Raw genomic sequence first — 13,402 nt, forward strand, 5'->3', positions numbered from 1 at the left:
GCCAATGTTCCTAGCGCATCCTCCATGCGTATCATGCCCACTTTAGCAGCGCTCGCTATCTTCCCGCGTCGGACAATTCCTTAGGCACCGATCGGCAATAATGTTGTCCCAGGTCAAGATGAACGTTATAAGGTATATGTCATGGCAGATGGGTCTGGTTTGGATCGCAAGCCTGTATCATGAGCTTTCCGTCTCGTCTAGCCGCGGAAGACGACACCACCCACACCATGTCGCATCCAACCCCGGATGATAAGACCTTTGATGGCTCAGTTCACGAGAAGGATACCCAAATTGGCGCTAGCGAAGAGATCCATATTGATCCAGTCGCTGAGAAGAAGGTACAAGCAATGCACGCAAAACTGGCTATCACGTGCTAACTAAGATCAACAGCTCATTCGCAAACTGGACCTCATTTTATCTCCGATGATGGTGTTGGTGTTTCTGGTATGCATACAAACCCTCATCCACTACAACGAGCCTAACAAGTGTGCTTCAGGTGGCCTACCTCGACCGGTCCAACATCGGTACACACATCTCGCAATGATAATTTACAAGGTCATTTGCTGATAGCGCTCAGGAAATGCTGCCATCGCAGGCATGAACGAGGATCTGGGACTCACCGGCAACCGTCTCAACGTTGCCGTAACGCTCTTCTACGTCACCTACATCGCCTTCGAGGTTCCAGCCTCTATATTGTTGAAGAAGCTGCGACCATCCCGCCTAATTCCAACATTCATCATCGGCTGGAGCGCTGTCATTATCGGGGCTGCTTTCATCGAGAACTACGCCTCTCTCATCGCTACCCGCCTGCTCCTCGGTGCCTTCGAATCCGGCCTGTTTCCGTGCTTGACGTTGTACCTGAGTATGTACTACAAGCCTCTGGAGCAAGCGCGGAGGGTGTCTTACCTCTTTGTTGCATCTGCACTAAGCGGTGCATTCGGCGGGCTACTGGCGTACGGTCTCACAAATCTCCATGGCGCAAAAGGACTAGCTGGTTGGCGCTGGCTATTTTTGGTGGAGGGTCTCATCTCCATCATCGTCGGTGTTGCTACCATCTTCCTACTACCTGACAATTTCGAGACCGCGTGGTGGTTGAACGAAGACGAAAAGGCTCTGCTTCGCGCCCGACACGAGAACGAACGATTGTACCAGGGCAAGTCGATGACAACAGATGCCTTGGACAAGTCGGAAGTAAAGCTTGCTTTCCGCGATCCCAAAGTATGGCTCAGCTCTGCTTGCCAATTCTGCGCCAATACCTGCTCCTTCGGCTTCTCGACATTTCTCCCCGTCATCATTCGTGGATTTGGATACTCTAGCATTCGCACTCAGCTCCTCACCGTACCCGTATACATCTGGGCCTCAGTAGTATATCTTTTCGTCGCTTTCTGCTCGGATTACTTCAATCGTCGAGCGTTCTTCATGGTCCCTTTGGCGTTAGTTACCTCAATTGGTTATGCCATGATGCTGGGTGTCTCCATGTCCTCGACTGGGGTGCTGTACTTTGCGACCTTTGTCACTGCTACTGGCATCTACTGTGTCGTGGGTTTGAACGTTACCTGGGTGATCAACAGCAATGCGGGATACTTCAAGCGCGCCACCGCCATAGGACTGCAGCAAACGATCGGTAACTCGGCGGGTATCATGGCCGGCCAGATCTACCGTATTACGAATGACGATGGTCGTTATGTGATTGGTCACGCGGTCTCCATCACAACGATCACAATCGCGGCATGTGGATACGCTCTCATGTACTTCACTTTGCGCGGCATTAATAAGAAGAGAGAGGTAATGTCTATCGAGGAACGAATCCGACAGACCGACTCAGGTAAACTTGGCGATCGCCATCCCGACTTCCGGTATACATTGTAGATACACAACCACAAAATAACGAATGCATTTCCCCATTACTAGGCTATGCAGAGGACCCAGGCTTCAGTCCCTTGAACGTTTTGGTGATATTGGTTATCGCGTCTTCAACTGGCAAGCGCTCCATAGAGCTTGCGCCATAGAAACCATGTACGCCCTTCGTTCGACTGATCACATACTCCGCATCCTCTGGCTTTGCGATAGGGCCGCCGTGACATAAGATGATGACGTCTTCCTTGATACCTGTTGCGGTATCGCGTATCTCCTGGATCAACTTAACGCAATCATCTAAGCTCTTCCCACTGCTCGCCCCGATACTTCCGCTCGTCGTAAGTCCCATATGAGCGACCAAGATGTCGGCGCCCGCATTGGCCATCTTTTTCGCCTCTTCCACATTGAACACATACGGCGTCGTTAGGAGGTTCATTTCTCGCGCCATCTTCATGACTTCCACTTCGGCGTCGTAAGACATTCCCGTCTCTTCAAGATTCTGCCGGAAAGTTCCGTCGATCAATCCAACAGTCGGAAAGTTTTGGATGCCGGCGAAGCCAAGGTCTTTCAGTTGTTTCAAGAAGCGAGACATGTCTCGGAACGGGTCGGTAGCGCATACTCCTGCTAGTACCGGCGTGGATTTGACGATGGGAAGAACTTCGCCTGCCTGAGATCGTTAGCCGCTAACTGGGAGCACCTGTTTGTCGCATCTGGCATACCATTTCCAGAACCACATCATTAGCGTTTCCGTATGGCATCAAACCAGCCAGCGAACCGCGGCCTGCCATTCGGTATCTTCCGCTGTTGTATATGATGATGAGGTCGCCGCCACCGGCTTCGATAAATTTCGCGCTCAGTCCGATGCCTGCGCCCGCGCCAACAATGATATTGCCGTTGTCGACCTGCGAGCGGAGATTTTGTAATATGCTTTTACGATCGCTTGGGGGTGACATGTTTGCGTACTGAGCGTACTTCAGCTCTTGATTAGAGTGGAGATGAGGTGTCTGTTATCAAAAGATGTAATCGGAAGTCTCGATGCTGTAGCGATGATGCTGGGTCGCGCTGTTGAAGTATGCACGATGACGTAATGCAAGCGCGGGGGGCCATTACACGGGCATGCGCATCCACGACCCACTCAATACTTATACATCAACCTTCTGCATTCTTTATCAGATGATTGTATCATTATGTCTTCTCACCCACGCGTCGTACTTATCGGTACTTGCGACACAAAGTTGGAGGAGCTTCTTTTCCTCCGCAAAGAAATAGAACAAAATAATGTCGACGTGACGTTGATGGATGTGGGTAGAAAGCGTATAAGGCACAGTTCCATCAGCATCAGTCAAGATCAACTGCTGAAGGATCAGGGTGGCGTGGAGGATGTTGGTGACTTGCCTCGAGGCGAAGTCATCAAGACGATGGCTGCTCGCGCTACCAAGGCAGTCAAGAAATTGTTCGAAGAAGGAAAGATACACGCTGTCATCAACGCAGGAGGCTCGGGTGGCACATCCCTAGCGGCAGAAGTGATGAGAACCGCACTTCCCATCGGCTTCCCCAAACTTATCATTTCTACCGTCGCAAGCGGTGACACTGGACCCATCGTTGGAGAAACGGATATTACTTTGATGTACAGCGTAGTGGACGTCGCTGGTCTGAACGAGGTACTCCGAAACGTGCTCAGCAACGCTGGAGCCGCCATCGCAGGAATGGCTCGAGCATACGCGTCTCGTCAAAAAGATGCCCTCCAATCTCAGAAGAAGCGCGTCGGTATTACCATGTTCGGTGTTACTACCCCAGCCGTCGATTCTATACGAACACATCTGGAAGCAAATTACGATATTGAAACGTACGTCTTCCACGCTACCGGCCACGGTGGAAAAGCAATGGAGCGACTTGTCAAAGAAGGAGGCCTTGATGCAGTGCTGGATCTTACCACTACCGAAATATGCGACCACATCACCGGCGGTGTGATGAGCGCGGGCGAGCAACGTCTCGAGGCTGCTGCAGAAGCTGGAATACCATATATCGTCTCCGTAGGCGCGACTGACATGACAAACTTTGGCCCCATGAACACGGTACCGGAACGATACAAGAACCGCAAACTTTACGAGCACAACCCTGTCGTCACCCTGATGAGGACATCCGTAGACGAAGCGACTCAAGTCGGCGATTTCATTGCGGCGAAGTTGAAAACCCATGCAAAGAACCCTGAGGTGATTCAGATATGGCTTCCAAAGGGCGGTATTAGCATGATTGCGGTCCCTGATGGGCCGTTTCAAGACGAAAAGGCGGATGCGGCGCTCTTCGATGCGATAAGAAGAGGGGTCCAGGATAGTAAGGTCGAGCTAATCGAGGACGAGCGCGCGATCAACGATCAAAACTTTGCGCGCGACATCGCGGAGGCTCTAGTCGCGAAGATGGATATCGATCGGAAGGCGAATTGATGCGATGTCGTACGACCTTGAGGTGCACAGAAAGAGTTTGTTCAACCAACTCTATGCGCATGGTCAGCTACACGGACAAACTCGAGCATTAAAGATGACATATGGTGGCTGCTCTTGGCCCCGCAACCAGGGCGCACCTATATTTATCGTAGGGCTGTGCTGGTTCCAACGTCCATCGCAAGGCAGCTTTACGCCCGTATACACGTCTCATACGATGCTCTGCCCCTGAATGGCTATGCGAGATGAGCAACAAGGCTATGTGGGTTCAGGCGTTCTGCGCTAGCTAGCCGATGAACCGTGACTGGACGCATAGCACAGCGGCTGGATTGACAATACTAGCGCTGATCCTGTGCCACTTGACAAACCTCACCAACTGCTTTTCCTGTCTTGTTGCTTTTTGAAGTGCTGGCTTTTCTACTGTCAACTTCTACTTCGCAGCCCAACTACATTCTTTTCGTCTTTCATCATGTTCGCACGCGCTAGCGTCCTGTCACTCACTTTATCATGCATCATCAGCTCTACCGCCGCGCTAGACTTGGATGTTCAGAACCAGGGTAACAACGGTCGTCCCCACTTGCGTAACTAAAGCTTAACATCGATAGACTCCATCAAGAGTGCTGCAAAGACGCTTGCTAACGGTCTCGTCACCTTCTACAATGAGAGCGTGACCGAATCTGGAATCCCAGGCATCTTCCCCGATCCCTACTACTGGTGGGAAGCCGGTCTCGTCTTCAACGCGCTGATCGACTATTCCTACCTAACTGGCGATAGCCAGTATGATTCCATCGTTTCCGAAGGCATCCAAGCGCAGCTTGGTGAGGACTATGCCTTTATGCCAGCGAATCAAACTGGACAGATCACCAACGAGGATCAAACCACCTGGGCTTTAGCAGCCCTGACCGCGGCCGAAACTGGCTTCTCACCACCAGAGAATAGATCGTGGGCTGAGTACGCTGCCGAGGTATTCGATGTGCAGGTGCTAAGATGGGACGAAGAAACCTGTGGAGGAGGTCTTCGTTATACAATCTTCACGTTTCAGTCTGGATACGACTACAAATCCAATGCTGCCACCGGCGACTTCTTCCTTCTGGCTGCCCGCCTAGCCAAGCTTACCGGCAACGAAACTTACTCTGAATGGGCGGATAAATCGTATACCTGGGCCAAGGACCGGGGGTTGATCAGCGATGATTATGATGTTTACGACGGTACTTCTGCCGACTTGGATAACTGCGAGGATGCCAATCGCGTGCAGTGGTCGTACATTCACTCGGTATATACAGAGGGCTCTGCTATCATGCAGAATATTGTGAGTATCTCTCCTTGTTTGACCAGTTTCATGCTGATAGCCACCGGCAGACCAACGGCGAACAGAAATGGACCGATGCCGTACAAGGCTTCGTGAATTCTTCCAATATCTTCTTCGAAGACGATATCCTCACAGAGATAGCCTGCGAGCGTAACGGTAAGTGCAGCATCGATATGCGTTCTTTCAAAGGTATCACCGCACGCTCGTATGCCCGTGCAGTTATCGCTGCCCCTTCCCTCGCAGAGCCGCTCACCAAGAAGCTTGAAGCGTCCGCCAAAGCCGCCGCCGGTATATGCGAAGAAGTTTCGGAAGACGTCAAGTGCTCGCACTCATGGGATCATGCGGATAGTTTGGAAACTGCTAGCGACGGCAATTTAGGCGAGGTGTTCAGTGCGCTGGCTATAGTGCAGAGCTTGCTGTTCTCCAAGGCCAAACCGCTCGCTTCGAATGGGACGGAAGCAGGAGCTGGTGACAATGCGACGCAAAACGGGGATGCATCGGGTACATCTGGTGCCGAAGTGCCCAAAGAGACGGGCGCGGCAGGGACGATTGCTGCGAGTGTCACGGCGGTCTTGGCTGTGGCTTTTGCTGCGGCGTTGAGTTGTTAAGCGTCACTCGTGTCGATTTGCTCATCTCTTCATGCCTAAGACAAATGAATATCGTGTTCGTGGTAACCAACCCTATATTCATCGCGTGAAGGCGAGATACCGACACCCTGGATGATCACAAAGCTACACGACTTCCTAATGACGAGACGTCAACGACATCAACCTCCACGCTGAATATCCGCCACTGATGAATGGTTCTCTTTTCTTTCAAGCTTACAGACATCTCTATGCGACGGCCATCGGCATATGTGTACATCATCCTATCCGAACTCATCTGCCAACGCCTTTCTTGCAATAAACCCCAAGCCGTCTGCATGTCATACTCAGCACTGATTTCTGAAGGGACGTAGACGGTCGCTAGATTGAGGCTCATTTCGAGGTGAACAATGAAAGCTACATCTGGGTGGGTATGCCGACAAGAATAGGCCAAGGATATTACATGGATCGGTGGGTCGTTCCAAAGGCGAGTGTAGGTTCGAGAATCTGCTTGCCAATTGGTCCCATCCCTCTTTTTGGGTTCTCTTCCACCGAGCTGTGGATAGTCGTCACCATACCATCCTTCTACATGGACCAGGCAGAGTCCCACAGCTGATATCCTCGTCTTCTCGTCAATTAAGTAAGACCTGTTATATAGACTTGGCCCAGCAGGGTTTTGCTGAATGTATGGAACTATGGTAATTTGCTGGAAATCTGTGCTTGCAAGTGCATCGCGGCTGCTTACAAGCACAGTCCTTGAATAGGTTGAGTGTAGAGGAATCGATCGCCGTACCACATGGCGTGGAAAGGTGGGGTACATGGTCCATTCCTTGGGAGAGAGCAAGATGCCAACCATATGAGAACTCTTGTTTGTTCGCAGCGAACAACTGAGAAGGCCGATCAACAGCCTCTCAGCTATTCGAGCTCCTGTGGCAACGTGCATTGAGAGAAGCGGCAGGCGAATAGTGATACCCAGATTGTCAAGAGTCAATAGTGGTCCTGGAACAGGCGCCAGTTCCAGAGCCACGCAATTCTTAAATTCGAACGGCGACTTCGCCAGCACTAAACCAGTGATTCTCGGCGGATTGTGTTGTGGAGCTGTCCCGTCCGCAGAAGATATTGCTCCCTCGGTGTCTAGGCCCCATGCTAGAATGGAATCATCGTTGTTCAGTTTCCTAATAATCTCTTCCTGCAGACGCACAAACGCCTTCTCGCCTTCGCCGTAAAGCAAGGGCATATTGATACCGAACATCCCCATAAGGCAGTACGCCTCGTCCTCTTTCCGGGTTGTTTTGCGGTATGATGCCCATGACATCTTCTTCGCTATACAAAAGCTGTCAAGTCTGTTTCCCAATTGGCCCAAACGGTCTCTTTTGATTTCACTCAGGACCGTTGAGTCGATCCGCGTGATTTGCCCTATCAACTCTGATAAGTTACTGCGACGTCCAAACTCCGTCCAGTTTCGGTCGTAGAAGATCACTTCCGCGGGTGCGATTAGCTCTTGCAAAGTCCAGCCGCGGGTAAACCATCGGCTTCCTGGAAGTTCTCCTTCGAGTCCAATTGCCGAAACATCCACTAGGAAAGCGTAACATATGCAAGAACGCGAATACCAATTGAACATGGAGTTGATAGCTTCTGATAGTTCCGCGCTTGATGTCTTGTCAATGCAGCACGTGTCCACCCATGCATATTGTAGCCCGTCGTGTAACGCTTGTTCACAGGTATGTTTGATCTTCAGATACCCAGCTTTCTTTGCTGTTGAAGGTTGATACAGAGGCAAGTCGGAAAACGACACCTCTTCGCGGCCCCATGTGTGAGATAAGATGGCGTAGTCCGGGATGTCGGCGCCGAAGTATTCCTCTAGCTCAAGAGTTTTGCAGTTTATGAGACGCATAGCTGAGGTATATATGTGGTGCGTATCATTTGCATGTGGTGATTGAGGAAGAGTTGGGTGGACGGTACGATAGGAAAGATATCAGGCTGAGACTTCCCCGCTCTGACGCCTGTCAGGCTGAATAAGACGATCACATGCTCCATACTCACGCATGCATCGACCTCTGAAGTGACCGTAAGCAAGGGACCGGAACTGCCGCAATTTATCCATCAATGTCGAATGGGTACTCTACACTACAGTCAGTCGTGACGTGTTCACTTGTTCGTCCCATTTGGGTATAGCGTCGTCCTTTGCTTATGTCACCCAGGAAAGATAGTTCTAGGAGCACTACGAGTAGTAGAGTTCTAACACATCTCATGCGGCAGTAAAGCGATAGAATTAACTCGATATGCCTACGATGAGATGTACAGTGACCGAGAGTTGGCCAAATCGCGATGATGTGGGCGACATTGGCTGTTCCCGCGGTGAAGGTGAAAGCTGTATGTGATCGTGTCTATCGTCATGGGCTTATTGCAAAGCCAGACTTTGGCCATGACTATGATGAGAGAGCTCCAGTCACTTCGAATAGACACAGCCGAATTCATGAAAGCTATTGTAGTCCTTGTGGTCGCGGTGTTAGTAAGGTATTGCGCTCTTCACCCCCTTCCAGACAATAGAGACTTTCGTATTGTCGCAACGTACAGCAGTCAGTAGCACATATTGCAGTTCTCAGCCAGCATATAAAGTCAACCTCCTGCTCTTAACTTGCTCATCCATCTCACACTCTCCTTATAACGACATACGAACCCTCAAAACAAACTGACATGTCGTCTACTTTCCTCTTCTTTGCGCTGGCCGCAATCATGTTCTTCGCTCTCCAGGTCGCAACTTCGTTCGGCCTTCTGGATTTCCTCCCAGCCGCGCTGGAGGATGGGGCTGGTCCCCATTTATCCGTTGGGGCATGGTTTTTCGCCGGCTGCTGTGTCCTTCGATCCTCGCCGCCCGCCTGCCGTGCCCTCTCTTCCTCTGTCGGGACTCTCGCCGCGCTGGTTCGTGAGCTTGCTGTCCTCTCTCGCGACACGACGATAGCGGCCCTGAAAGCTCAAGTGCTGGCATTTGAGCAGAATTCGGGTGCCGCTTACGTCCCCCCTCCCGGTAAGCAGTCGCTGGTCGACTGTGAGGCCACCATCGAAACGCTCCGGCGCCAGATCAATAAGTTGACTGGCAAAGTCGCCATGTATGAGCGACACTACAACGTCACCGCCGTTGACGCCGACCGCCTCACCTCCCACCAAACCATCGCCAAGCTGAAGCTGGAGCTTCAGTCGAAGTGCGACGAAATTTCCCGGCTGAAAGATGCCATTATCCACAAGCGCAACGACACAACGGTGTCGACCCTTCTCTGCGAGCGGAACCGGCTGGAGGTGGCCCTTGAGGGCAAGAGGAAGAGGGTGAACGAGCTGGAGCCGATCGCTCTTCAGCACGGCCGCGATATGTACCAGCGCGACGCCCAGGTCGCCATATTCAACGCCCTCAAGGAGTATATCCACCGGATGGTGGAGGCGGGAGGTCTTCAGATGACCGTCGTGGTGTTGTTCCTTGGGGCTCTTGCGGGCAATGCTGGCATTGACCTTGCGGAGCTCGGTATCGACGGAACCCAGTTCCAGACTTACTTGGACTACGCCATGGCGGTCTGTGATGGCCTCCCCTGTCCTCTCCTCCCACAAGGTATGTTCTCCTAACATCTCCTCTACTGATTTGAAGACCATTTATTAATCATTGTCTAGGTGGCTTGCGCCTTCATGGCATTCGGTATCCGCTGTCTGGTCTGCGCGTCTTTGGCAACAGGGTTGTCGAGGCTGGCCCAAGTGTCGTCGTCGCTTCTACTCCAGCCATCGTGGCCGCTGCCTCTTCGGTACCCCCCGTCGGCTACAACACCTTCAGTGCCCCTCCTGCTATTATGCAGAACGCACAGAATACCTCCTGCGCGACTCAACGTGTCGCCTCTGCCGCCCCTCCAATTGTGTTTGCCAGCTTCACAGCCCCCTCCAAGTCTCCTCCAGCAAAGCCATGTCCGGCGAAGACCTCCGCGCCTACTCTACCGGATCCCGTTCCCGTGGCTCCCTCCCAGCCCGCCACAAATGAGACGAGACGGATGAGCTTCCAGCCAAGCAAGAGGCCGGGTACCTTTGGTGTAGGTGTCGGCGGGATTGGAAAGACGAGTGCGGCTCCGAGGAGGTCTTGAGCGCGTCGGGTTTGGGGGTTGGAGCAGAAGCGTGCTTATGCGCTGGTGGACGTGTCGGTCGTATGTATTTCGGGTGATGGGCGTGGTTCGATACTTTCAATAGAACCTGTTCAAATGCGCCAGATATCTCCTTTGTGTCTAAAGTGACCCAATAAGCAGGCTTTCTTACTTTGAGCAACCATTTCTCGTGTGTTGTCTTGATTCAGACCTGGGACTGCTCGACGATGCGAGGTGTTGCTGTCGGGGCCAAGTGGGCGCAGGTGGTCAGAAAGCTGAGGGCGGAATGTCGCGTCATCTTCGCGTCGCGGGACCATCGGAAAGAGACGCGACGCCAAGAAGGTTTGACCAGGATTTTGCCACCCCATCCAATGCCTCGCACCCTGTCGCGAGCTAGATGCGATCTCCACCACGTTATCACTTCTGCGCATACCAGGTATATCATTCGGGTATCATGAGGTTCCTTCTCTTTCAACAGCCAAACCGGATGCAATACGGCCGCCCAACGTGTGGCTGATCGAGTGCGCCTCCATTGGGCAGATACACGAAGGCTTAGCATCCATCTGCAGCTCAACTATGTGCAAGGGCCACGCAACCCCGAGCTACCCTGGGCGTTGTCACTTCATAGATGCTGGCACTGGAAAACACTGCAAGTGGGCGATTGGGTTGACCTGTTCCCTCTGGTGCAGCAGTTACGGTAATCTTCTAGAACCTTCTTTATTAATGGGCCCAGTCAACATTGTGGAGTTTCTGAGACGTAAACATCTGTTTTACCTACCCATTCCACAACTGTTTGGCGACATATTGCAGGAGACTTTGGTTTCCTGACATCTGATTATGGTCTCTTCTCCAAATCGCCATAGAAGCCATGGTATTAGGAGAGATGATTATCTTTCGCGTGTCATAGTCGCTTATCCACCTGTGAGAAAGCGATTCCAGGGAGACGGACAAACCTTTCCAGCTCACTTCCTGTTATACGTCGCCAAATGCCTTTCTTGACCACCACTTCGCAGCTTGGCACACATTCAACTATTTTCCGCACGAGCGATGTCAGAGCCGCCACTCCCTGGAAAACCAGAACCTACGTTTGAAGGTTTACCTCCTGAGATCTGGACGCAGATTTGCCACTCACGGGCGTCGTACGCAGACGGGGAGAGCTTCATCCTTGACCCCATAAGCCTTTCTAGTCTCCGTCTCGCTAGTCGAATCATCCATTCGAAGACCCAAGACGCATTCCTACAGCGTCATCTCTCTTCATCCAAGTTCAGCCTGATGCCATGGAGTCTGGCCATTCTGAAGGACCTATCTGAAAACGAGCATCTGTGCACATACGTGGAAGAGTTGGAGTTCGGCCCGGAGATATTAAACACGAATCTGGATGTGGACCTTCGATATATCAAAGAGCCGTGGGAAGAGCCGTCTATGGGATGTCCACACCCTCAGAGCTACATACACATGGATTCTGCCCGACCTGTATGGCCCATGGTCAAGCTTCCGGAGCCGCTTTGGAAAGGCCTTACTGGAAGAGGTTCAGGATCAGCATTAGTGGTTCGTTGGAATGACCGAGGTGGCTATACCCGCTGGCTTCAAAAGTACGAAGGCACACTCAAAAGACTGGTCGAGCACCAGAACCGCTTTAGCACAGCGGCCAAATACGTTCGAGATGCCATCGGAAAGCTTACGAACTTGAAGAGTATCAAGATCAATCCCCGTCCTATAGGGGCATATTACGAAGAACGATTCGCCAAACCCATACTACGGAGTAGAGGTACCATGTCGCTCTATCGCGCAGTCGGGGCACACGCCATCGAAGTGACTACCGATTTGGCCCCATCTGGTTCGAGAACTCTATTGGAGTTTAGCCTCGATGGCCTTCTCTTCATGGAGTATTACGCCGAGGTCATCATGCTGGAGAATCTCTCGAGAATACTGAGCACGGTTGACTTGGACAAGCTCACAGTCGACCTGACAATCACTGCGGCGAACCTTCCATCGAACGGCAGGATTTATGATCCTGGTCATCAAAGCTGGAGAGCTATAGCTCCTCGGATACGAAGTCTAACCTTCGATTGCGCAATGAGTGATATTGATGGCAGCGAGGTTCCTGCCTTGCTAACATGGATATCGGAGATGATGATCTATGCTACTGCAGTCGAGCACTTCTATGGACGCAGCTGTGACTTTGAGTACCGGATGTTGCGGACTGTCTTTGTGCAGTCTTCCTGGACCAGTCTTCGAACGTTACATCTCTTCCGGTCTCGCAGTCACGGGCGCAATTTGCTTCGGATGCTTCTCCGTCATCGCTCAACATTGGAAGATGTGAGCTTTTCGCATGTCACAGTCACAGGTACGAGCATAGCAGCATGGAGAGACGTATTCGTGGCAATGAAAGACATGCATCGGCTCAGGCGTGTCACGCTTGAACAGCTCGAAATACAAGGCGATCTCGATATGTCTAGCAATGCGCCATACTCATGGGCTCTTAAGCCATTCACATCTGATCGGCTGAAGGCCAAAGGGTACGAGAAGGTTCGCTCGATGCTGGACTTCGTGACGCAGCGCATATTACTTCTTTCGGGTCGAGAGATCACGTTCTGGCAAGTCCATTTCGAGGTTCCTCCATAGAAAATCTTGTGGCACCAACTTCATGAGATTGCGAACTTAGCCGCTTCTACGGATTCCAGAAGTGAAGAAGTACGTTACGAAGCTGCGATTTGAGTTACTTGTTTGGAAGCGCTAGCGGCGCACACTGGGCGAACTCAGGTAGTAAAAGAGGGTCTGACTGTAGCTCCAGTCATGACCTAGGTAATTGTAACTCTCTTGGAATCAAGCCACCCATTCAGAGTCAAATGATGTCGCTAAATGGGTCTTCTGGTACTATAGCAACATGCGATTGTCGACCAAGTGCGTCTAAGTAGAACAACGAGTGCGCGTACATGCGAAGTTTCGGATGCACAGCATGCAGCACGGGACTACCCCTGGTTCTATGCCATGATGACATTGTTACATCACTCGATTCTTCACTCTTACCAATGCAAAACACCAGCTTACGAAAGATAGTAAGCATGATATTGAGACATCAGTCAGTATAACGCA

The 13,402-nt window shown here is 51.6% G+C and overlaps 6 protein-coding genes across 6 annotated transcripts; 5 read left to right on the top strand and 1 right to left on the bottom strand.

Moving 5' to 3' along the window:
• Positions 1-227: 227 nt before the first annotated feature.
• J4E79_003566 (uncharacterized protein) lies at positions 228-1,869 on the top strand (the record flags this gene model as incomplete). Its single annotated transcript, XM_049352459.1, has 2 exons — positions 228-338; positions 571-1,869. The coding sequence occupies 2 exons, from the start codon at positions 228-230 to the stop codon at positions 1,867-1,869; spliced, it is 1,410 nt and encodes a 469-aa protein (XP_049212838.1).
• A 43-nt stretch (positions 1,870-1,912) lies between these two features.
• J4E79_003567 (uncharacterized protein) lies at positions 1,913-2,810 on the bottom strand (the record flags this gene model as incomplete). Its single annotated transcript, XM_049352460.1, has 2 exons — positions 1,913-2,524; positions 2,577-2,810. 2 exons carry the CDS (start codon positions 2,808-2,810, stop codon positions 1,913-1,915), a joined length of 846 nt encoding a protein of 281 aa, XP_049212839.1.
• A 342-nt stretch (positions 2,811-3,152) lies between these two features.
• On the top strand, positions 3,153-4,301 carry J4E79_003568 (uncharacterized protein; the record flags this gene model as incomplete). Its single annotated transcript, XM_049352461.1, has 1 exon — positions 3,153-4,301. The coding sequence occupies one exon, from the start codon at positions 3,153-3,155 to the stop codon at positions 4,299-4,301; it is 1,149 nt and encodes a 382-aa protein (XP_049212840.1).
• A 466-nt stretch (positions 4,302-4,767) lies between these two features.
• Positions 4,768-6,215, top strand: J4E79_003569 (uncharacterized protein; the record flags this gene model as incomplete). The annotated part of the gene is made up of 4 exons (XM_049352462.1): positions 4,768-4,855; positions 4,904-5,607; positions 5,658-5,763; positions 5,827-6,215. 4 exons carry the CDS (start codon positions 4,768-4,770, stop codon positions 6,213-6,215), a joined length of 1,287 nt encoding a protein of 428 aa, XP_049212841.1.
• A 2,712-nt stretch (positions 6,216-8,927) lies between these two features.
• Positions 8,928-10,309, top strand: J4E79_003570 (uncharacterized protein; the record flags this gene model as incomplete). Its single annotated transcript, XM_049352463.1, has 2 exons — positions 8,928-9,792; positions 9,852-10,309. 2 exons carry the CDS (start codon positions 8,928-8,930, stop codon positions 10,307-10,309), a joined length of 1,323 nt encoding a protein of 440 aa, XP_049212842.1.
• Positions 10,310-11,353: 1,044 nt separating this feature from the next.
• J4E79_003571 (uncharacterized protein) lies at positions 11,354-12,931 on the top strand (the record flags this gene model as incomplete). Its single annotated transcript, XM_049352464.1, has 2 exons — positions 11,354-12,323; positions 12,669-12,931. The coding sequence occupies 2 exons, from the start codon at positions 11,354-11,356 to the stop codon at positions 12,929-12,931; spliced, it is 1,233 nt and encodes a 410-aa protein (XP_049212843.1).
• Positions 12,932-13,402: the final 471 nt, after the last annotated feature.

This window comes from Alternaria viburni (genome assembly GCF_023758015.1).
Source record: "Alternaria viburni strain BMP 2772 chromosome Unknown scaffold_6, whole genome shotgun sequence".
Classification (NCBI taxonomy): domain Eukaryota; kingdom Fungi; phylum Ascomycota; class Dothideomycetes; order Pleosporales; family Pleosporaceae; genus Alternaria; species Alternaria viburni.